Source organism: Mycteria americana, chromosome 20, assembly GCF_035582795.1.
Source record: "Mycteria americana isolate JAX WOST 10 ecotype Jacksonville Zoo and Gardens chromosome 20, USCA_MyAme_1.0, whole genome shotgun sequence".
In the NCBI taxonomy this organism is placed as follows: Eukaryota; Metazoa; Chordata; class Aves; order Ciconiiformes; family Ciconiidae; genus Mycteria; species Mycteria americana.
Window position 1 is genome coordinate 590,011 of NC_134384.1, and position 24,624 is coordinate 614,634.

At 42.7% G+C, this 24,624-nt stretch overlaps 2 protein-coding genes across 12 annotated transcripts in view; one reads left to right on the plus strand and one right to left on the minus strand.

The window, feature by feature from the left end:
* PHTF1 (putative homeodomain transcription factor 1) overlaps positions 1-19,740 on the plus strand; it is a 32,452-nt gene extending 12,712 nt beyond the window's left edge. The window contains exons 5-23 of one of the 7 annotated variants that reach the window (XM_075521721.1): positions 578-745; positions 1,714-1,822; positions 7,524-7,580; positions 7,671-7,740; positions 8,229-8,387; positions 8,729-8,783; positions 9,555-9,680; positions 10,507-10,666; positions 11,741-11,914; positions 11,995-12,072; positions 12,906-13,115; positions 13,505-13,633; positions 14,067-14,339; positions 15,055-15,186; positions 15,383-15,469; positions 16,436-16,591; positions 17,009-17,104; positions 17,760-17,885; positions 18,310-19,739. In XM_075521721.1, coding sequence (XP_075377836.1) covers positions 578-745; positions 1,714-1,822; positions 7,524-7,580; positions 7,671-7,740; positions 8,229-8,387; positions 8,729-8,783; positions 9,555-9,680; positions 10,507-10,666; positions 11,741-11,914; positions 11,995-12,072; positions 12,906-13,115; positions 13,505-13,633; positions 14,067-14,339; positions 15,055-15,186; positions 15,383-15,469; positions 16,436-16,591; positions 17,009-17,104; positions 17,760-17,885; positions 18,310-18,330 — 2,386 coding nt within the window. In that variant the 3' untranslated portion in view covers positions 18,331-19,739. Of the gene's footprint in view, positions 1-577; positions 746-1,713; positions 1,823-2,451; positions 7,179-7,297; positions 7,460-7,523; positions 7,581-7,670; positions 7,741-8,228; positions 8,388-8,623; positions 8,784-9,014; positions 9,169-9,554; positions 9,681-10,506; positions 10,667-11,740; positions 11,915-11,994; positions 12,073-12,905; positions 13,116-13,504; positions 13,634-14,066; positions 14,340-15,054; positions 15,187-15,382; positions 15,470-16,435; positions 16,592-17,008; positions 17,105-17,759; positions 17,886-18,309 lie in introns of those variants that run through there. The other 6 variants (XM_075521720.1, XM_075521722.1, XM_075521723.1 and 3 more) reach the window with 6 other exon arrangements.
* A 138-nt stretch (positions 19,741-19,878) lies between these two features.
* The window catches only part of MAGI3 (membrane associated guanylate kinase, WW and PDZ domain containing 3), a 75,856-nt gene continuing 71,110 nt past the window's right edge, over positions 19,879-24,624 (minus strand). For 3 of the 5 annotated variants that reach the window (XM_075521715.1, XM_075521714.1, XM_075521716.1), the window contains exon 21: positions 19,879-23,058. In XM_075521715.1, the coding sequence (XP_075377830.1) occupies positions 21,959-23,058 (1,100 nt within the window). In that variant the 3' untranslated portion in view covers positions 19,879-21,958. Of the gene's footprint in view, positions 23,059-23,525; positions 23,616-24,624 lie in introns of all 5 variants that reach the window. The other 2 variants (XM_075521718.1, XM_075521717.1) reach the window with 1 other exon arrangement.

Consider the following 24,624-nt stretch of genomic DNA (forward strand, 5'->3'; position numbering starts at 1 on the left):
AGAACTAATTTGGTGGTGGGGGCAGGTGAAATGCTCTAAAACAGCAGAGATCCTGGCACTGTCCATGCTGCATTTTAATGTTAGTGCTGAAGCACTTGTAATACTGTCTGCCTTCTCAGGAAATATTGTGGTATACATATGTACTTGCTATCTTTCTCAGAAAGTGTGCTGTAGAACAAATTTTAGGAGATAAAGAATTGGAAGCATATTTTAATTGTAATTTCAAGCAGAATTTTTGGATGTGTTCCCAAATAACTAAACTTCAGTATCTGTTAAAGTAGCTCTATTTTACATACCATTACATTCCTGGAAGAATTCTTTCAGCACAAGTGAACAAAAAAAATTTTTTGGTGAGTGGATTTGTTTTATAAAGTTTGATCTCATAACCTGAATTGTACTTTGCTGTATTTGCTTCAATCTTTTGTTGAATAAACATCTAGGAGAAATCAGAGGGAAGTGCTTTGGTCTTTGATTTTGAAGCCTGCAGCACACAACGCTTTAAGATTATTTTAATACAAGTATTTATTTTTGAGTAGTCTGAAACATTTTTTTAGTATGTCTCTTTATCATGTTGTAGGTCAATGAACGAAATAAAGAATCTCCAGTACCTACCTCGGACCAGTGAGCCCCGTGAGGTTCTGTTTGAAGACAGAACAAGAGCTCATGCTGATCACGTGGGGCAAGGGTTTGACTGGCAGAGTACGGCTGCTGTAGGTGTTCTGAAGGCTGTACAGTTTGGGGAATGGTAAGTGCTGCTGAAATGCAACTATTCTAGCAGGAGGGGGTAATTCTAAACATTTTCTCTCAAAAAAAGACAATTTCTTGAAAAACAAGCCTAGTCAAAGAAATGGTTTAAACCCTGTAATGAGATAAATGTTGTCTAGACCTTGAAAAACCCAAGCTATATACCTGATATTTTTTCCCTCTTCTTGAGGCAGCAGAAAAGTTGTAACAGCAGTTTGCAGAAAATTTTAGTGACGTACAAAATAAGCCTTAAGATACCATGCCCGGACCATCATCTGTGATTGTTCTTTTCCTGAATAGGTATATTAATGCTAACTTCTGTAAGAGTAATCTAAGAACTCAGTGTAGTTAATCTCACAGCTACAGTGCTTTCTCATTTCATGTACCCAGGACATTGCTGTTGACCTTGCACAGAAACTAGGCTTGCATCATTGTTATTTCTAGCAATTACAGTAGAAATTGGATAGCATCATTCGCAATATCGTTAGATTTTCAAATGAATAAAAGGTGCCAGAACTTCCTTTACTCTGATTCACAGCCGTTGAATAAAACCCAGCTTCTCATTGCTTTGGCTTCAGAGTTACTTTGTTACTTTATGTTTTGCCCTTTATAGAGAATTATTCTGTTTAATTATAGAATGGAGGAACTGAGGCAAATTGTGGTTCCTAGAACATATAGAGAACTTTGATAGTGGCTGTTTGAACCTAGTTCTCGGACATTTCGGTATAGTATTTGTCCATGAAAACATCACTTCTTGTGGATGCATCAAGAAAGAAGTAAAATGAAAAAAAAAAATCTATGAATTATACTTCCTTTTCAAAATAATACGTGTCTTGAAGTGATGAGACTTCATGCGCAGTGTAAAACTGAAGTAGGTCATTGGTTCAATGAAACTTTCTGCTGGAAAGAGCTATAATTCTCTATAACTCAAATTCTTTAAAAATTCCTGGAATTCTCATCTTTTTCTAGGAGTGACCAGCCTCGTATAACCAAAGATGTGGTTTGTTTTCATGCTGAAGATTTCACTGATGTTGTGCAGAGACTTCAGTTGGACCTGCATGAACCTCCAGTGTCACAGGTATTGAATCTTCCCTAGTGACAGCCCATTCTTAGCATTTTGGAAGTAGCTTCTGACTGTTTTCAGGTTCACTGTATAGCCAGCCCTTTTGTATCCTCAGTGGCCCTCAGTTCATAGCACTCTGGGGTGATTTTCCTTCTCATGTTTCAGAATAGAATAGTTCAGTTAGAAGGGACCTACAACGATCATCTAGTCGAACTGCTTTTCCTTTCCACCAAGCTGGGATGTATGCTGTGAGTCAGGCTATGTGCATAGAAACAATGAGAAGTTGATTAAGTAAGAAGTAATGCACGCCTGTTTCTGCTTTTTCTAATATACTGATGTTGTCTCGGGATGTGAAGGCATGTAAACTCAGTCCTGTCAGCCAAAACAGTGCAGCCTCATGTTGAACCTACTGTTTTCAGCTATAGCTGTAGAATGCTCTTAACTGTTCATTGTCCTCTCCCAAGATGTGCACGTTAGATGATAAATTATATTTAAAAAGTCAAATTCTCATTTAAATTTGAAGTTTTACCTGTTAAACAGCAACATTCTGATTTAGACATGAAGTACGTTGAAAATAGGTGGATACTGAATTGTTTACTCTAAACGGACTTTACCACTAACTTTACCATCTTTCCTTCTCTCAGTGTGTTCAATGGGTGGATGAAGCCAAACTAAACCAAATGAGACGGGAAGGCATTCGCTATGCTAGAATTCAGTTGTGTGACAATGACATCTACTTCATCCCTAGAAATGTCATTCATCAGTTCAAAACAGTGTCAGCAGTCTGCAGCTTAGCCTGGCACATAAGACTTAAACAATACCACCCTGTGGGGGAGACTTCTCAAAATGCAGAAAGCAATTCAAGCTTGAACAGTAGTGTTGCTGGAAAGACAGAGTCAGAAGGTGAACCCCAGTGTGTGAGTGTAAAAACAGAGTCTGAAGAACCAGGTATAGAAATGCAGCTTACAACAGGGGTGCTCTCCTCCTCTGTTTCTTCAATATCAGGACTTGTGCAACCAGATCAGGTGGCCCAGCCCCTTCCAGGTTTTAAAATAGAGTCTGATCAGCAACACAACCCACAGGATCATGCAGGCTCTTCTGTGTGATATGTATATAATCAAACATTTTTTTAACAACTTTTTAAAATTTTGATGTGAAGTTATAGTTTTATAACTGGCTTATGTTTTATTGGAGAAATCTTGCCTATAATTCTATAAAGAAAGGTGACATTCCAAAATGTCAAGCATATCTTTTTTACACAGATTATGCAAAATTCAAGTTGTATTTTAACCCCTTAGTACAACCTGTAACAGTGGTCTACCACTTCTTTCTGTTTAAGTAAAGAGATATTGAATATCTCCTCGAAGTCAGAATGAAATTCCTCCAGGAACGTAAAATGATTGAACTATGTTGGTCAGTGTTATTTCCCTACTTTTACTTTATCTCTAATCTTCACCAGAAAGTGATGCTTTTGTAGAAGACTTGCAAAGTGACTTTCCCATCTCATTTTAATTGCTTAAAAAAAAAAAAAAAGAGAAAGCACAGCACTTTTGATGATTTGTGAAACTTTAGTATGTCTGTTCTTGACATGTTGGTTTATATACAAGTTGGGTTTATATACAAGCTATAGAAATTGATCTCTCTCTCTTACAGTTCCTGCAAAGGTGATCTGTAAAATTAACGGAAGAAAGTGATCCTGTTGAAATTCAATGACTTACTGACCTAACACTTTTCATAGCACTGCTTATGTTGTTTGGTGTGAGGGTTTTGCTTCCAAAATACATCTTCCCTGAACATGATTAATACTAGTGTCAAAATTAGAGAACCTATTGGTAGTCTTGTGGAGGAAACTGCTATCTTTGAGCACTTTAAGGCTTTAAAATACTAACCAACTCGGCAGCTTGTTTTGATCAGGTCGTAACGTGTCCAATGGAACCACGCTTCCCCTTGTACTGATGCACTTAATATATTAGCATTGAGTTGATAACTGACTTTCACAGTAAGGCTGTCCTTATTCTAGGAAGTTCTGTATTACTGTTTCACAATAAAAAGTATTATGGCATTGGACTGCTGTTTCCATGTGTAGCTTCTGGGTGCCCAGGTACTGTGGAAAAATCAGTGGCACGTGCTAAATATGTAGAGTGTCAGCTATCAACAGTTTTTAAACGATCTTTCGATATTTCTGGATGTTAACGTGTAATCTGTATTTGACTTTCACTCACCCCACTTACTACTGCCCTTTCTAGTCATCAAAAGGAAAAGTCCTGTCCCTTTCTCCCTCTCCCTTCCCCCTCCCCACATTTAGAGTACAAGTTGGGTTTTGGTGCAACTTAAGCTGTCTCCAGATAACTTTGTTCTAATCCTCACTGGGGTAGGAAAGATTTGAAACACTATGTTAGACTAGACAAAAGCAAAGATGCTGTGTTAGTTCTGGATGCATCTTTTTAATATCAATTATTACTCTTCTCTTTATAAGGGTCTCTAAAATATGTTACTCTATTATAAATCTTACTTTGTGCAATATTGTTTGTGTAGGCTTTTATATACATATTAGCACCTCAGTGTAGAGGTCACTATTTTAAACTGATAGAAAAATAATCATCAGAAGATACTGCAGTGATTAGTTAGAACCTGTATTACTCCTTATGTGTATGTATGTATTGTCTTCGGTACAAAAATGAGGACTAGGAAATATTTCAATTTAAAACTAATTTACAGATTGAAGTGGTAGTGACTTGTTTAGTAATCTGTGTAAATAAGGTGTTAGAATGGAAAGCTTTTATGATGAAAAGTAATGTGATTCATGCAGGGGTGTAATTTAATCTTAGCAGAAATTCTAGATGACCCAGACCAGCTCATAAATGAGCCGTCTGTTCTCTGGTGGGTTTTTTCCACTTTTTATGTTGAGAGGAATTTCATAGCTTTAAGGGTTGTGCAAAGTAAAATTCCTCACAGGCAATAGTGGTTTCAGTTCATCCTTCACATTCAAAGATCGTATTACCCAAGGGTGTTCTTTCCTTCTTACGAAGTCTGCTAGTCTTCCAAGTGCCCATTTCACTTCTCACATGTGCTATTCTTTGGTTGTGTCAGTAGAGGTACATCAGTAAGGTGGCCGTTCTTTGACAGCCAGCACTGCGTACAATCACTCAGGAATTGACAAATCTGCAGATACCACAGTGAGTCTGCAAACATAACTTTAAAGGCAGAATAAACAGATTCAGAGCCCCCCGTACACCGACTTGTCTGTTTTGTTGTGGAAGTTGAAATAGAATGAAGAGGGAATCAATTTGGAAGGCCTCTGTACATTCTAATAGCGCGTTTTCAAATGGATAAAGGAGGAAGACCAGAGTGGCTCATGTTGCTTTCAAAACTGTAGTGTTAGTGAAATCTGTGACTACAGCCTGAAATACCAGGAAAATGCTCTGACTTACTCTTTGGATGGAGGGACATGACCGATAGTATCATGCTCTCCTTATGTTCCGCTCAATTACTAACTTAATACCTAATGTCAGATTTAAATACAAAAATGTGTCTTCAAATGACTTGAATGTTGCTGATGCTGTTCTAGCATGCTTGGAAGATTGAGGAACTGAGGAGCAAACTTTATAAAAATCTATTACCTAAATACGTTACCAGCTTTGGTACGCTTTAACCAAAATGACGTACTATGTTCAAACTCCACCTCAATTCCGGATGGAAAGCATGAGAGGGATTGCTTATGCAGCTGATCGCTATACGGCCCTTGGTTCAAGAGCCCTTCAACTGCACTGAAAACAACAGAGCAGAATCAGAACGGTGCCTTGACGTGAAAGGTGCAGATGTGTTTCAGAACAAGACATGAAGAGTGCTGATTTTTATAAGCTATAGCTGTTTAGAAATGAAGTAACGAGTTCAAGCCACTTAGCGTTTGCTGAGCAAAACAAATCTCTGGGTGGGTCAAAGTAAGTATCTCACGTTAACATGAGTATCTCTCATGTTAAATAGCTGGCTGTTTGAATTTCTCTGTAAGATTTCATAAAACAGCCTATGTAATGAGAGAATCAAACTTTGGCATATTTCATGGGTTGTTCTAATAGTTCTCAGTAGTACCCAGATAGATACCCAACAGTTCATAAATATGAATGCGCTGGTCAGTTACTGTAGATCCTCAGTTCTCTGTTGATGAGGATCTGCCCTGTGGTACGTGTCGGCTGGTAGCGAGAAAGCACTCCTGCTTTACGCTGGAGACGCCTGCCAAGTGATCGAGCACTCTGTCCGTAGAGAGCGATCAGCTGTGAGATACGGAACTCGGGCTTAGGCTTCTACTTTATTTAAAGTGCTGTTGATTAGAAATGTCACTTGGGATAAAGGTGGGTAGTTCAGTTTTGCTAGAGGTGGACTAGCAAAATGGAACTTGAGGATGAGATACCAGTTAGCTTCAGTTTCCTCTCTCCTTTAGACATGCTACAAGTCATTCTGTGCAGATACTTGGCACGTTCTCTTCCAGGAAGGTGGGACACTCGGCGAAGTGTTCTCAGGGGATTTATAATCAGCATTTTTCACAGATATAGATCTTGCCATACAGAAAAAGGGCTCTCTACTGTACTCTGTCAGTTTTCCTGCATGTTACAGTTTAGTTCCCCTGGACAAGGCTAATTGTCAGAGCTTTTCCCAGAGGCGTGAGCTCAAGTCCTTAATCTGGCGTGGCCTGCCCTTTCCGGGTCTGGATCAGCTGAGTAGTAAACTCCGAAATTGCGGTTTCCGAGGAGTGCTGAGTGTCGGCAGCTCTGTACGTGCTTAAGGGGTGCGAGAGGAGGGGAACGCTCGTTTTCACTCCCAGAACAGCGGCCCCTCTCCCCGAGAGCTCGCGCTGGGCGCCCTGGTGCTGCCGGGCGAGAAACCCCAGGGGCGCGGGGCAGCCCGGGGCCGAGGCGCAGGGGCTGAGGAGGTGTCTGCGGGCACTCCGCGTGCTTAGAGACAGGCATATGCTTCTGATTTCTTTGTACAACATGTAAAGAGACTTCTGTATTGCTGTTTTTGTGATTTAATTTGGGTTTGATTGGCAGCTACGATTTTTTTCTGTGGTTTTTAATTTATCTAAGGTCTCTGCCTACAGAGGACGTGTACAATTGCCTGGAAGACTGTTTGCTTTGTGCGGCCTTAGTATATTTATTGACATTAGCAAGTGTTTCGAAGAGGTTTTACCACGAGCCGTGCGGGACGAAGCGCTCGAGCCGGTGTGTGACTCCTCGCGCCGCGCGTTCTGTCGGTAGCTGGCTGTACACAGTGTCGAACTGTTAAGCTATTTCTTTGTAAAATAGTCCAGCGGAATGCATAGAATTTTTTCCTGTAAAGTATTTTTTTAATAAACAAAGTCTGATTTTGTCCTTTACTGCCTGGCTGCTTCTTTCTGCTCCAGGGCCGCCGCGGCGGCGGCGGGCGGCCGGGGCGGAGCCGGCCTCGGCGCTCTCCTGGTGCTGCCTGGGCGGGGCGGGGCGGGGCGGGGGCAGGCGGAGGCAGTCGAGCACCGGGCTTGCGGCGGTCTCCAGGGTAACAGCGGCCAGGGCCGGGGCCGGTACCGGGGCCAGGGCCGGGCCGCCCCGAGCTCCCTGCGCCCCGCGGCGCCCCATGGCCTCTCGCGACAGGGATGCCATTTCCTGGTACCAGAAGAAGGTGAGTGCGGCGCGGCGCGGGCGGGCGCGGGCCCGGCCGTGCCCTCAGCCTCCTCTCCTTCCAGATCGGGGCCTACGACCAGCAGATATGGGAGAAGTCCATCGAGCAGACCGAGATGAAGGTAACGGCGGCGGCCGGGCGCTCCCGCCGCCCTCGCAGCCCGGGCTCGGCTCCCGCCGCAGCTAACAGGCCTTTGTTCTCGGCTCCGTAGGGCTTCAAAAACAAGCCGAAGAAGAAGGGCCACATCCAGCCGGATCTGATCGATGTGGATTTAATCAGAGGTGAGCGGTCCGCCAGCGAGGTGCCGGCGTCCCCGCGCGGCCGCTACCTGAGGGCGGGGAGAGGGGCCCGCTCCCCGCCGGTGTGGCTTCCCGAGCCGTGGGGCGGCCGCCCGGAGCCCGAGCCACCGGCTGAGGTTGCCGCCGGCGGAGGGTGCTGGTGCTCGCTCGCCTTGGTGCAAAAGGAGCGTGGAAAACCTGAAAGCAGCGGAGGGAGGGATTCGGGGTGGGGCAGCGCGAAGCGGTGGGTGAGAGCGGACCTGGGTGGGTGGGGAAGGGTCAGCAGCCGCTGCGCCGAGAGAAGACGAGGGGCTGCTTTTAGAGGCGCCTGTTCGAGCTGCGTAGGTTGGGCGAGCGCCTGAAGTAGGGCTGCTGTCACCCTTCTGACCTGCAGCCTTCTGGCAGGGTTTGGTCTTGGCCCAAGAGGAAGTCATGAGTAAGGAAATTCTCGTAATTCACGGTTAATGACTTGTTTTTCCTTTAATTCCAAGGCTCGACGTTTGCCAAAGCCAAGCCTGAAATTCCCTGGACATCGCTGACTCGGAAGGGAATTGTGAGAGTCGTATTTTTTCCGTTATTCAGCCAGTGGTGGATACAGGTTACTTCCCAGCGTATTTTTATGTGGCTCCTGGTGCTCTATGTTATGCAAGGTACGGGGTGGTAGCAGTCTGTGCCACAATCCTTTTCCTGCAAGGAATGTGATGTCATTTTGTAGTCCATAATCTAAAGCATAAGGATCCTGTCTGGAACGTACTTAGTGTAGGTTTCAAGATGTGTGGCACTAGTGTTTGCAGAAATTATAAAACAGAGTGAAAGTAAATAGTTAAGGCGAAGAACTGGGCCATGCTCCTAATTTTTGTATTTGATACAATTTTCTCCTTTTCAGTCATAGCAGTTGTGTTGTATTTCATGATGCCTGTCGTGAATGCAAGTGAAGTCATGGGACCAATGTGCCTTATGTTACTGATGGGAACCGTTCACTGTCAAATAGTGTCCACCCAGATCAACAAACCTTCAGGAAACAACGGGCTCGGCAGGCGGAGGAGGTGAGCGGGGTAACGGGTTCATTTCTTGGATTGCTCATGGTAGAAGTTAATGGGTAAATACCTTCTATTTTAATGTAAATATGTTATTTAACCATAAGTGTGAAAATAAGTATTTTTTGTCTTGCTTGTAATCGTTTCATAACCAAGACAAATGCTGCAAATTACCCAGGTCTGGTTTAGTTGTCAGCTGGGCCTTTTTCTGACGTAGCTTTTAATACAGTTTCTTTCTGCGGCCAGAGGAGGGCATTCTGCGCAGAAAGGCATCGCCGAGGTTTTGCAAAGCAGCCTGGTGTCCTGCTTTGGCGTTAACTGCAGGGCATTGCTGGTGTGTGCGGAGAACAGGCAAATGGTGACAGAGGTGCCTGGGGGGGATGCGTTGCTGGCGGTGTTTGTGCCTGTGGGAGGTGTTACGGTCCATCTAGTCGGTATTTAACTGTTAGGTGCCTGACTCTCTTTAAGCACTGATGTAGTACGTTTGGACACAGGATGGTGGATGTGGATAGTTTTGCCTCCATTATATTTCTACAGTAAAGATTTTGTCCAGATTTTGTCTGTTGCATCCTTTACTAGTGATACGCTGATGTCCTGTGGGTATATGCATAACTTCTGTTAATCCAAACAAAATTTATTTTATTTGGAAATAAGCATTCTGTCTGCATGACTTAAGAAAAATAACATCTAAAAGGCTGTTCAGATCTGATTCAGATCTTTTAAGAAAGACCTAGAAGTAGCTCGCTGTGCAAATTTAATTCTCCTCTTTTTAAAAATCAGGAAGTTACGCAAATCTGTGGGTGTCGATGGGAACAGTTGGTCTTCTCCTGACAAAAACAGTAAAGAAGAGCAGTCTGAATCTGCATCCATTCTTAACAATTTATTTAGTATGCTTTTCCGAAGGAGGTATGTGATCTTCCCTGGGTTTGGTGTGTTTGTAATGACACTGTGAACAATTTGGTATCTGGAAAATGAAGACAGAATGTGTACTGCCACTGACATCCCCAAAGTCTGCCAGCTAGTTTCTTTCGAACTAAAAGCACTCTTGGTATTATAGGAGGCTGATTCCTCATGAATTTTTAGGATGTCCTTATTAGGAGATCGTACCATGTCTCACACTACAGCTAAAACCGAGCGTTAGGCGAGTTGAAGAAAGTGGTGGAGCTTATTTTTATTTATCAGATAAGTGACTTTTCTTGAATGTGTATGCTCAAATTATGTTACTGTTTTACCTGATTTCAGAAGCAATTGTGCCTTGTAGTTTAAGTTGCTTGAATAGTCATCCCACTTTACCACCTTACTTTTTCTAAAAGTAACTCGAGGAAAAGGAGGATAGATTGTTTGGGATAATATTTCGTTGTCTTCTGCTGTTTTCTCAGGTGAGTTTCTTGATGAGTTTTCAACTGACAGGTCCTTTCTCTTGATGAGGACTTCTTGTCTTCTGCATTGCTCTTATTTTTTTCAAAATAGTAATAAGAAAAAAATTCCCTCTTGGTTTAGAAGTTTTAAGAGACTATTAAAGTCACAAAAGAACTATCCAGTGAGAGTGAAGCAGATCTAAGTCTCTTCAACAGAATCAGGATGCAAAGAGACTGTTAGCAGAAGACAATTATGTATTTCCTTAGCTATATTGTTTAATGTTGTACCTGTGTGGCAAGTGAAAGAGACCATGATGTTTTCCTCGAAGAGTTTTCTCTGACATAAAAGCATTTAATTATATTTTCTCTCATAGGATTAGAAGAGTAAAGTTGGTAGCTGAGAAAGGGACTGAGACAGAAAATGGTGTGACTGCTGTGAATAATGGCATTAAGCACAGACATGCCAGATCTGAACACAGGCTGTTGCACTTCAGAGAGAAAAATAAGCTTTCCGATGGGGAAAAGAGCCATCAGGTACTGGCAGGAAAGATCCATTTGAAGTCGGAAATTTCAGTGTATTCTGTATGTGCCCAAAAGTTTGTTGGTACTTAATGGTATGGTTTGATCTAATACAAGATACTCCCTTCTTCTAATCTTTGCTTGCATATAGGAAACCTGAAAACCCTTTCTACTTCTCGACTGAACAGCTGACGTGGTGCTAATACTTTACTGTCCGCATCTTTTCATCTGTTACAATAGTCAAGTATGTCAAACACAGACAATCTGGAAAACGTTTTACCAAGGTGCTTGTTTAGTTGTAGAGACTTCTGATCACAAGATGTTCAGTTAAGGAAGACTGCTGATAATGATTAAAAATAAATAAATTAGCAATTTTCGAAAGCAGTTCTGTAAAATAATTTGCCTTGCAAACAGTTGCCCACAATATCCTGTCGGGGCGAGGCAGGAAAATGAAGACTGAAACATCCCTCGGGGAGCGAAAAAGACAGCGTTAAAGCATTGTGACCTCTGTTGAAGTCTCTAAAACATAAAGCTTTGTGGAGTTACTTTTGAGGCTCCTCTGGGTCGGTAAGGTGTTAACTCCCACATGAAGAACTTAGATTAGAATCTGTGCAGAACGCCGTGGTATTGTGCCATCCCAACTCCTCCATCTCAGGCATTTGGAGAGGAGCAGAGCTAGGTGTAGGGGGACACATCTCATGATTTCAGGTCTGCTAGCCCCTGGCTTGTAGATACATCTGTTCACCTGGGCTTAAGGTTGCTGGTAAGACATAGCCAAGAGCTGCCGCTGCCTCTTCCTGCCCTTGCCCCAAATCCAGCTGCACCCCACCCAAGATTCCCTCTCATTCCCTCTGGGGCAAGGCAAGGGCAGGGGTGGGGAATTAAAATTTGTGATGTCTCTGTGATGCCAAGTTGGATTCTGTTTCTGCATGTTCTGTGGAGATCATCTTCTGCTGGCTTTTGCAGGTAATGAGAGATTACTGTGTATACCAGGGCAGCAGCAGCACTGGCTTTCAACCTTTGGTTTGATGCAATTCAGGTTGGTCCTTTTTTGGTGCCTTAGTCTTATTTTGAATGCTGTATTTCTAGGATGACTGCACCAACAGAGGTGGCGTTTCTGATGAGCTTTCAAGTGAGGAGGATGCTGAAGCAATGGCGCAAAGGAGCTTGTTACGCCAGGATGTAGAAGGGGCTTCCAGTGACAATAGCTATGAAGAGAAGAAAAAGAGGCCTCTCGTTTCCTTGAGCCAGGCTGTCTCACAGGTACTCGTGTTCAATTTATGCCATTTTCCACACGATTTTTTGCCATGGATAATGAGCTGGTTTTCCTTTGGTTTTGGCAGGTCAAGCAAGCCCTTAAAGGTGCCAGAGACTCTGATAGTGTCGTGGAATCTGAACTGGAATCCACATTATATAGTCAGGTATGGTCATAAATTCAAGAGACAGAGCTTTACCAAGCCTGGCCAGTGCAGGGACATCCTCCCCGTTAGAACAGACCATTATTAACTGATAGTGCTTCAACATCTTCAGGTATAAGGCGTGGCCTTCCTCCCTGCTTGTTTGCAGCTTTGTAAACTTTGTTCGCAATTGTGAGTATACTGCTTTGCTTAACAAGAACAAAACCAAACAAACAAAAAATCGCTCTATTGGCAGCATAGTATGGTCCAAGCTGCCCCTAATAGCTCTAAAAGTGTTGAATCGCTACAATTGCTCTTGTGGTTTGGGAGGCAGCACTGTAGCTTTTATGCTAATAAATTTTGATTTTAAAATGAAGACATAAATCTGTTCTGTGATATATACTCGTTCACTTCATTACTTTGTTTATCTTCCCCTCTACCACTCCCCCACCTGAAAATAAAATAGAAATAGAAATAAAATATATGAATATCAAATTATAAATATAAAAATCTAGAAATAAATATAAAATGTAAATGAAATCTTAAAAGAGATAATGCAAAAGCCAGAAAACTTTTGCATTAGAATGAGTAAGTCAATTTTTATTTTGGAAAGCTGGGAACAGAGGTGGGGTACTCATGCTGTCTGTGTGACTTCCTGTGTAGAAATGCTGGTTGCAAAAACCGTCACTGAGTAATAGTGCCTTTAGCAGCTTGCGTCAGGTGGGTGCGACTGGGGCTTCTCGACTGCCCCGGGAAGGTCTAGCCGATGACGGTCTAGCCGATGGCGGGGCGGAGGAGGAGGTGGTTCTGCAGACTGCTGTGGGGCTGTGCTGTGTACATTTTGCTCATCTTCAAAGGACTCGAGGTCCTGCATTAGTATGGGGTCCCGGAGCTGTAGTGTGACCCGGAGAGACTCGGAAAGCACTCGCCATGACTCTGAGACAGAAGATATGCTTTGGGATGATCTGCTTCACGGGCCAGAGTGTCGCTCGTCCTGCACCAGCGACAGTGAGGAAGTGACTGTGAGAGGTACCAGGCGGGATGTGAAGGAAGATGTTTTCCAGCAGGTTTGTTCATTTGTATCCGGTAGCTGAGAATACTATGAAAGATTCCACACACACCCCCCTTCACCCCCCTTTTCCTCCATCTGCCCAAATAATATGAAAGACCCATCTGAGTGCTGTTGGTGTAATGTGGGCAGCCTAATGCTGGATGAGCCCATTCTGTCAACTGTGCTCATCACACGGAAGTCTGGAATGGTCTAAATATTATCAGTGATCAACTCCCTCCTCCCCCTGGTATTATCTGGACCACTGCTAATCCCAAAACAAAGTATTTCACCCAAAGACACATTTGGAATCCCCCTCCCAATCTAAATACTTTCTAGGAAAAGGCATTTTTTATTAGTGGGACAGAAATAGATTATACGCCTTTTGCATTCTTTTCTCTTTTATAGAACCATTTGTTTTGGCTGCAGAATACAAGTCCAGCATCTGCAAAAGTGAGTGCACTGATCTGGGAAGGGAATGACTGTAAGAAGGTGGACATGTCTGTGCTGGAGATCAGTGGGATTATCATGAGCAGGGTAAGAGGGCTGTTGGGCATTGCAACCTCTCTCCCTCATGCTTTAAAAAACAACCACCAAAAAACCTGCAAATAGCTATACATGCAGATATGAAGTGCAGCATAAGACTGGTCCCTCCTCAACTCCAAATACACTTGTCCCAAATGTTCTTACTTAAAAATTGCATAAACCAGAATTTAGGAGGTCCTGTTGAGGACTAATGAGTGCCGTTGTTGTTGGCTGTGTCTCTGCAGTGTGCTGAAGGTGGTAGTTTTATTATTTATTGACTGATTGTTGTTGGTTTTGGACTGAAATGGGTGGAATTCTTTTAGGCTATGTCCTTTGAAGGGAAGGGGAACTGAATGCTTGATTGAATTAATGCTGCCACAGCAGCATGCCTTTTCCTTGATGCAAAACCCCAGGTAATCATCCTGGTTTTGTTCCTGCTTGCCAGGTTAATGCCTACCAGCAAGGAGTGGGTTATCAAATGCTGGGAAACATCATCACCATTGGATTAGCATTCCTACCGTTCCTCTACAGACTCTTCCGCGCAGATAACCTGGAGCAGCTGTGCTCCGTTTCTCTGAAGGAGCTTTTGCACATCTTTTGTGGAGCACCTGCTAGCACCCCTGTCATTGTTTTGTCTGCGATCAACTTCCTTGAAAGGCTTTGCTTAACCTGGATGTTTTTCTTCATGATGTGTGTTGCTGAGAGAACATACAAACAGGTAGGTTTGAATGTACCGTTGCCTTTCATGAACCCTGGGGCAGGTGTTCTGCCAAAACCACGCTGCCTATTGCTGAAGACACTGGCAAGACAAGCATGTCTCAGCAAGCTCAAGTGTCAAAGCTGGTAAGATATCCAAGAAGTTTAGGTAGGGGGGTCCGGCAAGACTCCTGGTGATCGGTCACAAACTGAAACCTGCCTGTACCCTTCTTGCCCCCTGCACACCCCCTCTTACCTGGCCCCCTGCCCCCAAGGGAAGAATAACCTTTTAACACCTTGAAATGGCACTCTGCATGGAAGTGAATGCTTCAATGTGGAGCTGTTTGTTTGTGAAGAAGAAAAAGCCTACTTAGTTGGCCTGTTCTAAGATGGAGCATTACAGTTGGCTGCATCGCATGCAGCTCCCTGACGACCGTGGGCAGTGGCTTTGTCAAAGTGGCTGTAATGTTGCATGGTAGGCAGGCTGGTGTTGTTTACTGTGTTAGCGAGAGCTTTGTGGCCAGTCGTGCATAGCAGCAGCAGTTCCACCTCTGCCATACACACAATGACTCCTGTTATTTGCCCGAGAGGTTGTGCACCAAGGTCCCCGTTAGGCTTCCCCAGCGTGCCGCAAGGCTAACCTTTTCTGCCAGTCACCACTAAGCGATCCCAAGCAATCTTTTTTGGTTTAGACTAATTTATGTTTGTGTGTGTATGTGTTTGTTTTTAATTTGCAGAGGTTTTTGTTTGCCAAGCTTTTTAGTCACATTACATCTGCTCGGAAAGCCAGGAAATACGAAATTCCTCACTTTAGACTCAAGAAGGTAGAGAACATTAAGATCTGGTTATCCCTTCGTTCCTATCTGAAGGTGAGTTCTGATCCAAGCTGGGTGCATTCGATTGTTACACATCTCCAGGTACATGTACTTCACCTCGTTGCTGTCTGGCACGCTGGACAGCACTGCTTGAAGCATTAAACTATTATTACAGCTGTTGGTGGTGAGCCCCGACTTCACAGCTCTGCATCCAAACCTTAGACCTGACTCAGTGTCTTTGTTTCTGCAGAGGCGAGGCCCCCAGCGATCTGTGGATGTTGTCGTATCGTCAGTCTTTTTACTGGCTCTTTCAATTGCTTTTATATGCTGCGCCCAGGTGAGATTTTAACTTTTTTTAAAAAAGAAGTAGGGGGGAAAACCCCAAACTATGGAGGCTTTTCTTTTGCCAGCCAACAAGTGCTTGAACTGTAGGTGTTTGTCTCCAAAGTAACATGGAGGGTTTTGCATTTTTTGAAAGCTTTGTAATGTTTCATTGTAATAGATGTTCATTCTCTATGTTTGCAGAGGAAGGTCTGGGTTTTTATAATCATTAGAAAAATTTCAGGACATAGGCTTTTGTGCACAGAGGAAAGGACTGCCCAAGTACCTCAAGTGTTCACAGGACATTGTATTTAAGAGGACCGACTGCAGCACCCTCTTTAACCACTGTTGTTGAAAAGCAGGTCAATAACTATTACTTACACCTTTTAAACCTTCTGTTTTGTAAGCAGTGTTAATGCTGGAGCTGTTGTCTTGGTTTGGTTTTGGCAAGAGATTCGTTACAGTGTTTAGGCAAGTTCTTGACACCATGAAGACGCAGTTGTGGTAGCAGTAAGGTCGATGATTACGACCGATGATACTGCCTCTCACTGCTGTGATGGCTTTTCTAAGCCACAGGTTTCTGGAGGCAGTAATGAAATCCCAGTCCTGCTGTACTAGACCTGATGAGTGCATACTGGGAAATGGCTGTGGTGGTCTAAGGCTGCCAGTGGGACAAGAACACATGAAAAGAAAGACAGACATTTTATTACCAGTTAATTGGAAAGAGGGAGGAAAGAGAAAGAACAAGCATCCTTTTCTAAGCAGAAAGAAAAAAAATCAAATTCCAAGCTAAAGCCAGGTTAGAAACAAGACCTTTACTTTAACCTAGTTACATGACTGAATTACACTTCAAGGGAGAAATTGTCAGTAGCTAGAGAGCATGGATGTCTGTGCAGAAGAGGAGTAAGGGCAATGCTTTTGCACTTCTCCAAAGAACAGGCACGGTACTTGCTTCTGACACTGGCATTTTTTCTCAATACAGGTTCTTAAGGGTCACAAAACATTTCTGAATGCAGCTTACAACTGGGAGTTCCTGATCTGGGAGGCAGCACTTCTTCTCTTTTTACTACGTCTGGCATCTTTGGGCTCTGAAACCAACAAGAAATACAGTAATATTTCAATCTTGCTCACTGAGCAGGTATCTCCATTGAGCTTATTCTCCCTTTGGCTTTGTGGCGTGTTTGGATGTAATTATTGCATTTCAAACCAGCTTAAAATACTGGAATCAAATTTTAAAATTTAGAAATCAACACTTGTGCTGGACAGAAGGCAATAAAACACTGTACAGCTGGGGAGGGACAAGCTGTTAAACATTTCGACAGACAAATTCTAAAATTCTACATTATTTTTGTCTTTGGGTTAACGTGTGTTAGCCATGTCAATCGGAAAAAGAATGATGTTATCATTCCTAAATTCCTGTCTGTGGATGCACCACTTTTTTTGCAGTCCAGACAGTGGACTGCAAAAAAATGGCTCCAATTTCCCTCAGTTAGAAATTAACTGGGGGCTAGTGCTGGCACGTTAACATCTGGTCTGTGGTATCTCTCTGTCACAGATAAACTTATACCTAAAGATGGAGAAGAAGCCAAACAAGAAAGAACAGCTGTCTCTAGTAAACAATGTTTTGAAACTATCTACAAAGCTACTGAAGGTAAGCTACTCACCCTTGCTACATTTTATGGAAGCCATGGCTAATGACAATGACTGCGTGTTTTTGCTCTTCCCACTTCTCTTTCTCTTGATTGGGTAAGTTAGTTCTCACAACGGGAGCTTTTCTGTGCTTTTATAGCCGTGGCATAAGATGAAGCAATACATGGGTTTAATTAGCGCTGCAAACCTTTGATTAGTAGTGGCTTACTATGATTTAGATAAGTGAGAGGAGAGGCTCGTATGAACACAGCGTGTCTCCTTACTGCTCGAACCTCATTTCCCTTCAGCAGCTTCGATGCTGAAGCTTGTTGATGGTAGCAGAGTAGGTACTTCGAAAAGAGCGAGCATAGTCTAAGAGCCACAGAAATTAGTCTAGACAAATTCTACAGCCTGTTGTGTCAAGCTCTTGTTATGCAGCTGGTGTTGCTCCAAAGGAGACTTTCCAGATTCAGCACGCTGTTTGTTAGAAAACATCTTTGAGCTGGGAGGCCTGAAATATACAGTGGGAATTTCTGTATGTACATTTAAGTGAGGATACAGAGACAGTGCATGATTAGCAAAGTCTGCCAGAGAGCCAGTATTAAGCTACAAGTCAGAAGATTAATTCCTTCTGGTATGGCCTAACGCTAATGGACTTCTTTTTCCTTTCACTGCAGGAACTAGATACTCCATTTAGGCTGTATGGACTGACCATGAATCCGTTAATCTACAATATAACACGTGTTGTAATTCTCTCTGCTGTCTCAGGTGTTATAAGTGATCTTCTAGGATTCAATATCAGAGTAAGTATAACTCCCCTACAACTAACAGGAAACATCTTGCAGGGGTCGCTTCTGTACCACTGCCGACCTCCTCCACCCAAGCAGAAAGGTCGTGGGATTGAACTGGGCTCCCTCGACACAGTAATTCAGAGGACGGACCATGTTGAATAAATCTCTGTCTCCCTGAGCCAGTCGGGGACGGGGCTGACAAATTTCTGCCCCGTTCAGGTCTTCAGTGCCCACTTAAAGCTGTTAGTCAGAATCCTGGGTCATTTCCCTTAGAATGAAGACAGAGTCCTCCTGTGGCTCACGCTTTTAAACCAGAGCTCTCTGAGCAGAGTATTCAACACAGGAGGGGCAAAGGAGACTGAGTTCTGCCTGTAGATGAAAAGCAATCAGACCTACGGCTTTCAGACCAATACTCACTCTCCGCATCTCTTTTCAGTTATGGAAGATTAAACCGTGAACTGACCGAACGTCGGCACTCAGCCCTCTCCACCAGACAGACAGACCAGGGAAGATAACCAATAGCTTGGGCAAAAAGCAGAGGTGCTCTCAAACGACGGAAATCTGTAATTACGATTTTTTAACAGATTCTCAGTGTATGTATTGGAAGTTCTCCCTCTGCTTTACTGTTCTATAACATACAGAATAAACTGGTCTAATTAGCAAAGTCATCCCGTGGCATGGACACGCAACAAAACAGAATTAATGGGGCCAAATACTAGTAGCTGGCATTGAAAATAGCAGGAACTGTGTGCACACTGAACACTAAAAGCCACGCAAGAGCTCCTAGGGGAGGGACACTGACGACTGCTACGGGCGCCTTGTTTCTGTACCGTCTGCACCCTGGGCATGTGACAAGTGAAGAGTCAGGCCTCCTGCTTCAGTTAGCAGCACCCCTTTCAGAGAGCTCTGGAGCTACACCGAAAGTCTTCAATTTGTGCATCCTTCTTCAGAGCCCTCTGCTCAGACTGATACTTAGATGAATACTTAGATACATTTATCTGAATGTGCTGAAGAGCATTTCTTTTCTTACAAGCTCAGCGTGCTTGAGGCTTTGCCTCTTCATCCTGAACTGCTGCAGGATGCAGTGAAATCCGGTCTGCACAGGATGAGTTCTGCCTCCATACTGACAGTTAAGCAATATAATGGATTCATGCTGGTTGGCTTACGCTGGGCCTTCTGCAAATAAATGATCGTTTTTTGAAAACATTAGTTACGGGAGAACAACCTCACGCCATGAACGGCAAGTAAAGCATGTATCGACTGTAGAACGTTTTGCTACGTTCATTCCCACACCACCTCAGCTACGCTCAGCCCGGGCTCTGTGCCGAGGGCATCCCGCCGTGTCTGTTTCTGACAACCAGCGTTGCTCCGTGGTCTGAGAAGCTGCTGCAGCTCCGCACTGCAACAGTGCCTTACACCGGAATAGCTGAGGAAGAAACGTGTTGTGAGAATCAGTTCAGTGAAGAGATGTGGCAAAGACTTCCTCACCCAAAAGCAGATTAACGTTTAGAAAGGGCATAGGAGAGATACAAAATGTTTTAAAGTCATTCATTAACCTTACATTTTCCTTCACTGACTCTACTATCTCCTATTATATTGGTAATGAAAAAAGCAAAAACTGAGGAACTTTTCATAGCTTCATTCTTTCACGTAAGGGGTAGGATGGTGTAAGAATTTTTGGTAGTAAACTGTTTACAGCTATTTTCTGTACAAGGAAAAGTTGTAAGATGTAAAAGGAGATGACAGTTTTATATATCAAAATGTACAAATAAACCTACAGTACAAGTATTTCATCATTAACAACTGTTTCTACAGGACTTGATGATTTTTATAATACCTTTGTTGAACATTTGTTATTTGACCAGGGAGTCAAGGAAACTTCCAGTAATAATAAATTGCGTTTGTTTTCCAGAAGAGTATTATGTTTGTGGGCAAAACCTGGGTCACAGATTGAGCTGCTTAGAGTACCACACCACTGAAAGTCAACAAAGAATCTATTTTATACAGTGCAGAACCAACAGGCCATGAACTGGAGTTTCTTTTTAATATCTATATAAAAAATAATGAGCGATTTACAGGTCTCTCTCTAGTCAGAACCTCAGAAGTATGTATAAAGGTGCTGTACAATATATAAACATTTACACCCAGTACATCCATACATTGCTTAGCATTCCAAGGCCACATTGCTAAGTCATCTGGTACAGTAGGGACAGATACAAGTTTTATGGAAGGAGAAATCACACACAGGTAGGACACTAAATCAGGCCACATTAACATATAGAAAAAATACAGGGGTAGTTGATGACAGGGAAATAATTTCAGTGGTGCTAATTCATCTTTGTATTAAATGTCTGAATTTGTTACTGTACTCAGTGGTTAGGGCAAGTGCATACAACTCAACATAAAACAGACTCTTGTTAAGAATACATGGTTAATATCTACATAGGCTACTTCAAAGTATTAAATATTTTCACAGTCATACTCCACAACATGGAGTATTTGTACATGTTATGCTACACAGCAAATCTCAGTGGATCATCCAATGTCAAGCAGCAGAGCACAGTTCAGATCTGCTTTAAAGCCTGTTTGATTTTCAAAGTCTTTGTTTAAAAAGCTGTTTGAGTAGTCACCTGTACTTCTAAAGAATTCAACTCAGAACTGATCCACTGTGCTTCATCAAGCTTTAAAAACATTAAATGTGTCAACGCCAAAACGAGATACTCATTCACTTTCAAACAGGAAGTCGTGTAGTCTGAATTTTAACAGAAGTAAAGCTTGACCTTTTACACTTCTTTCTCCTTCTGCAACTGGACCAATGGGCTCCTTTTACCACTTTTCTGCAGTCATTAAAAACCTAACACGTCAGGAAATCATCACTAAAACTATGGAGAAAATAAAACCCTTCAACTTACGCAGTCTGCTGTTCTTACAGCTGCAGGACTGATGCGTCAGTAGACTCTGGTGGTAGCAGCCCTCTCTTTAAATAGGTACTATAGCCCAAACCATAGATAGGAACTCTCACGCACCCTGTGCACCATCCTGTTTAGCACTCCGAGTGCAGATCACACATTCAAAGTAACGTATGGGAGGCTTCTAATATACACAGGCAAGAACTTCAGTTCAGAAGCTACTTGGCAGTTGGTTCTCTCCTAGAGGTCAGCTGTTATCTCTACAGAGGGAAAAAATCCAACTCCTAGCTAGCATTAAATAATTAAAGATGGGAGTTCAGTCCACAGCACCACAATGAGGCTGAAGATAAATGCACACTCATTGCTTACATTTACAAAGAACGCCGAGGATGACACAGTGCCACAGGGGAAACCAAAGGAATTATGTTATTTAACAGAACCCAGAATTTTCTCTTTTCAGACAGATGTTTGCAAACAGTTGTTATAAGCATCCTTATGAATCAAGAAAATAAAGCAACTTTGCTGTGTTCATAAAAAGCAAAATTACAAAACATTGGTTATGTCAAATATAATTTTTATCTACATGATTTTGTATTAGGTATAAAAGTTTAAGAAAAAACATCAATTGAACAGCATCAGTGGCTCATTTGCTGCCCTAGAATCGATAGAACCAACTCACCCATCTTCTCACTGAACCAGGAAGAGCATGTGTATTTCCTTATGTAAACATGCAACATGCTCTCGAGAAAATACCCATCTCAAACAAAACCTCGCCTTTCCTGTGACTGGAACACGTATGAGAAGGATTAGATTGACTGGATACAGTAGATAACTTGGCACAAGAACAAGAAGTGAGTCATGATCACATTGGCAATATAGGCATTAAATAATTTTGTTCAGAAACACACAATACTATCTGAGAAAGCCGTAGCAGTGCAACGTTGGGAGCAGCAGAACACCGCCTTCAAAAGGACAAGGGGACAGCAGCTTATGGAAGTTTCTTTTAAGCAATCCAAAAGGTCCTTCATGCAGCTTAGATAATTTAAGAACAAATCAAATACTTTCCACCCTCTAATCAGTTTCTGAAAAAAATGACAACTTCGTGAAAAGAAACAATGCTTTTAAATGACCATTATTAGAAACTTGATTAAAACATGTTCTAAAAAGAAGTGTCAGTCAAACCCGTTTTTCAGCCACACCTGCTGTTTGGGTGACTTTACACGTGCTTGGTACCCTCCAAGGTCCAGGAGTTATTGGTGTTTTCTTGACTGGAGAACTGTTCTCAGATTTGGAAACTCCATCATCTTTGGTTTCGTCGGGCAGCTCCATGTGTTTGTCTCTGTGTTGTCTGTTCAGCGTAACAGTCTCCTGTGTTTCTAGCCTTCTTTGTTTCTCCATGGAAAGCAGTGGAATATTGGAAAGACTGGAAGTTTTGAATCTGCTGGAACTTGGCTCTCCATAGTTTGACTTCTTTATTTTTTCGTCTTCGGATGTGTTTCTCCTGCAGTCACTGAGGGGAAGATTATTCTCATCAAAAACTGCACGTTGTCGCTCTGGAGACCACCCTTCCATCCTTCCAGAAGTTTTCTGCTTCGTGCCTTTCCTGGTGACTCCCGTTTTACCGTTTCCACCTTTCAGTTGCTCAACAGTCATCTTATCACCACCAGCTGTTCTATCTTGATATTCTTGTAACCTGCCTACCGTTTCTACGTTTCCTTGCTTACTGAGGTGCTTTTGGGGACTGGCAGACCTTCCTTGATTTCCACTGGAATACTCTTTTTTGTTACTATTGTTCATCCCTATTTCTGTGGGTTTACTCTCACTCTTTCTGGAACTGTCAGATTTATGTGAGAGATTGCCATAGGTTTTTTCAGGACCCCCTTTTCTGGGGCTGTGGAATCCTGTGTGAGGGTGTCCCTCAGCAGCCCCCAACTTTTCTGGGCTTGCAGATCTGTCTCTTCTGGCCCCTACTTCCAAACTACCTTTTGTGATTTCAAAGCCCGGGCTGGAGGGACATTCCCATCTGTTCTTTGTTCTCTGGGGAGAAGACTGAGGCTTCATCTCAAACTGGTTTTCAGTTAAAGTGCTTATCTTTTCAGGCACAGTGTTCTTTGCTTGTTCCAGTTTCTCAGACAGCTGAACTCTCGTTAAAGCTTCTCCTGGTACTGGTAAATAACACACTTCAGATGGGGAAGCAGAATGTGAAGATGAAGATAATGGTGACTGTTCTTCATATATTACATTTGACGAAGATGGATGATAACTATCCCAATCACCTGGAAGTGAACAGTGAGAGATTTGACTAAATGACTACCAAAAAAAAAAAAATCACTAAATATTTTAGAAACGTGCATACTGCTCAGGTTCCAGGATGTTATATGAAATCTTCAGTTTAAAGAAGATTATGTAGTGGCATACTCTCAAAGTCTTATTTAGTCAGTTTTCTATACTGCATTGTTCTACAACCTACAACAACCATAAGGATGCGATTTGGGAAACAACTTGTACTTAGAATGCTGGCACGATCTCTGCGGGACTGACATGGTCTTGCATCAGCACAGCTTTAGAGCCTACATAGCAAATTTGCAAAACAAAGTCCCTGACCTACATTGTTTAATAAGAAAACCAAATGAACTGTAACTATTATGCTAAAAGAAAACTGAAAACAGTGAAAAGTTGAGGTTATTCATAGCTTTGCACTTCAATAATAGGAAGAGATGAAACACAAGACATGCAGATTTACCAAGTCTTTAAGGAAAAACCAAGAAAAGCACTGAAAGCCCTTAATGTTGCTCAGGTTTCACGTAGGGACACAGACTGGAAGGAGCCAAACCTGAAGGAGGAAGAGAAAAAGCCCAGAACTACATACCAAAATCACAGGGTACAGCAGGCAAGATTTCAATCAGAAATGTATGATTAACAGCAAGACAAGAGGCAACAAAACCCTTCCCTTCTCCGCAGCTGCTGATCTAATCTAAGTTGCTTGACCCAGTGTCGGGCCTCACTTTTGACAGAGGGCTGGACCAGATGGTCTCCAGAGGTTCCTTCAGACTTTTCTATCATTCTGTGTTTCTACCTCAGACTCAGGAGATTTCCGTGAACAAGAGGGCCAGGAGTGATTCCAGATAACTATTGCGCTGCCCTCGTGGTGCAGGACAAACACCATTTATCACTGCTGAAATGACAGCAAGCTTAAATAGCTGTTAGTAAGGAGAGAGCTGGAGGTGCCCTCACTGCCTCCCTCTCTTCTACCTTGTGAATGCTGATTTTGAAGAGGACCTCAACAGAAGCTTATCAGGACACAAGGAGGACTATATTTAACTTTCACCCTTAATGAGAAGGTAATTCAGTGTGAGAGAGGAACCCAGCCAGCCAGCAATCTAGCAAGATGGCACAGGACAGACCTCGCAGTTCACAGATGGGCTGTTTCCGTGCCATGCACTAATTCACTGATTTTACTGTGCTGTGCAGGTTGGAACAGTAAGATGGTAAGAGCCATCTTCTAGCTCTCTGGAGGAAAGAAATGGAGAAAGTCCTGAGCAGATTTTATCCCCTGAGTGGATGCCAGTTGCTGCCTGTAAATGACTGAACATGACAAACTATTTGGTAGTTCGAACTGTGTGTTTTAAAATTTTCAAAGGATAAACTCATGGTTTGTCATTATTATTGGAAAGCTCTTCATCAGAAAAAGTGACCTGACAATTTATGAAGTTTACCATCAGAACCTTGGTCTCAGCATCAAGGGTTAAAAGATTAAAATGGGTACTCAGAGAGAAAGTGTTCTTTGCTTTAAAATACTGCCACAGCCACAAGTCTTTTTGATTTGTAGTTTTGGAGCATTT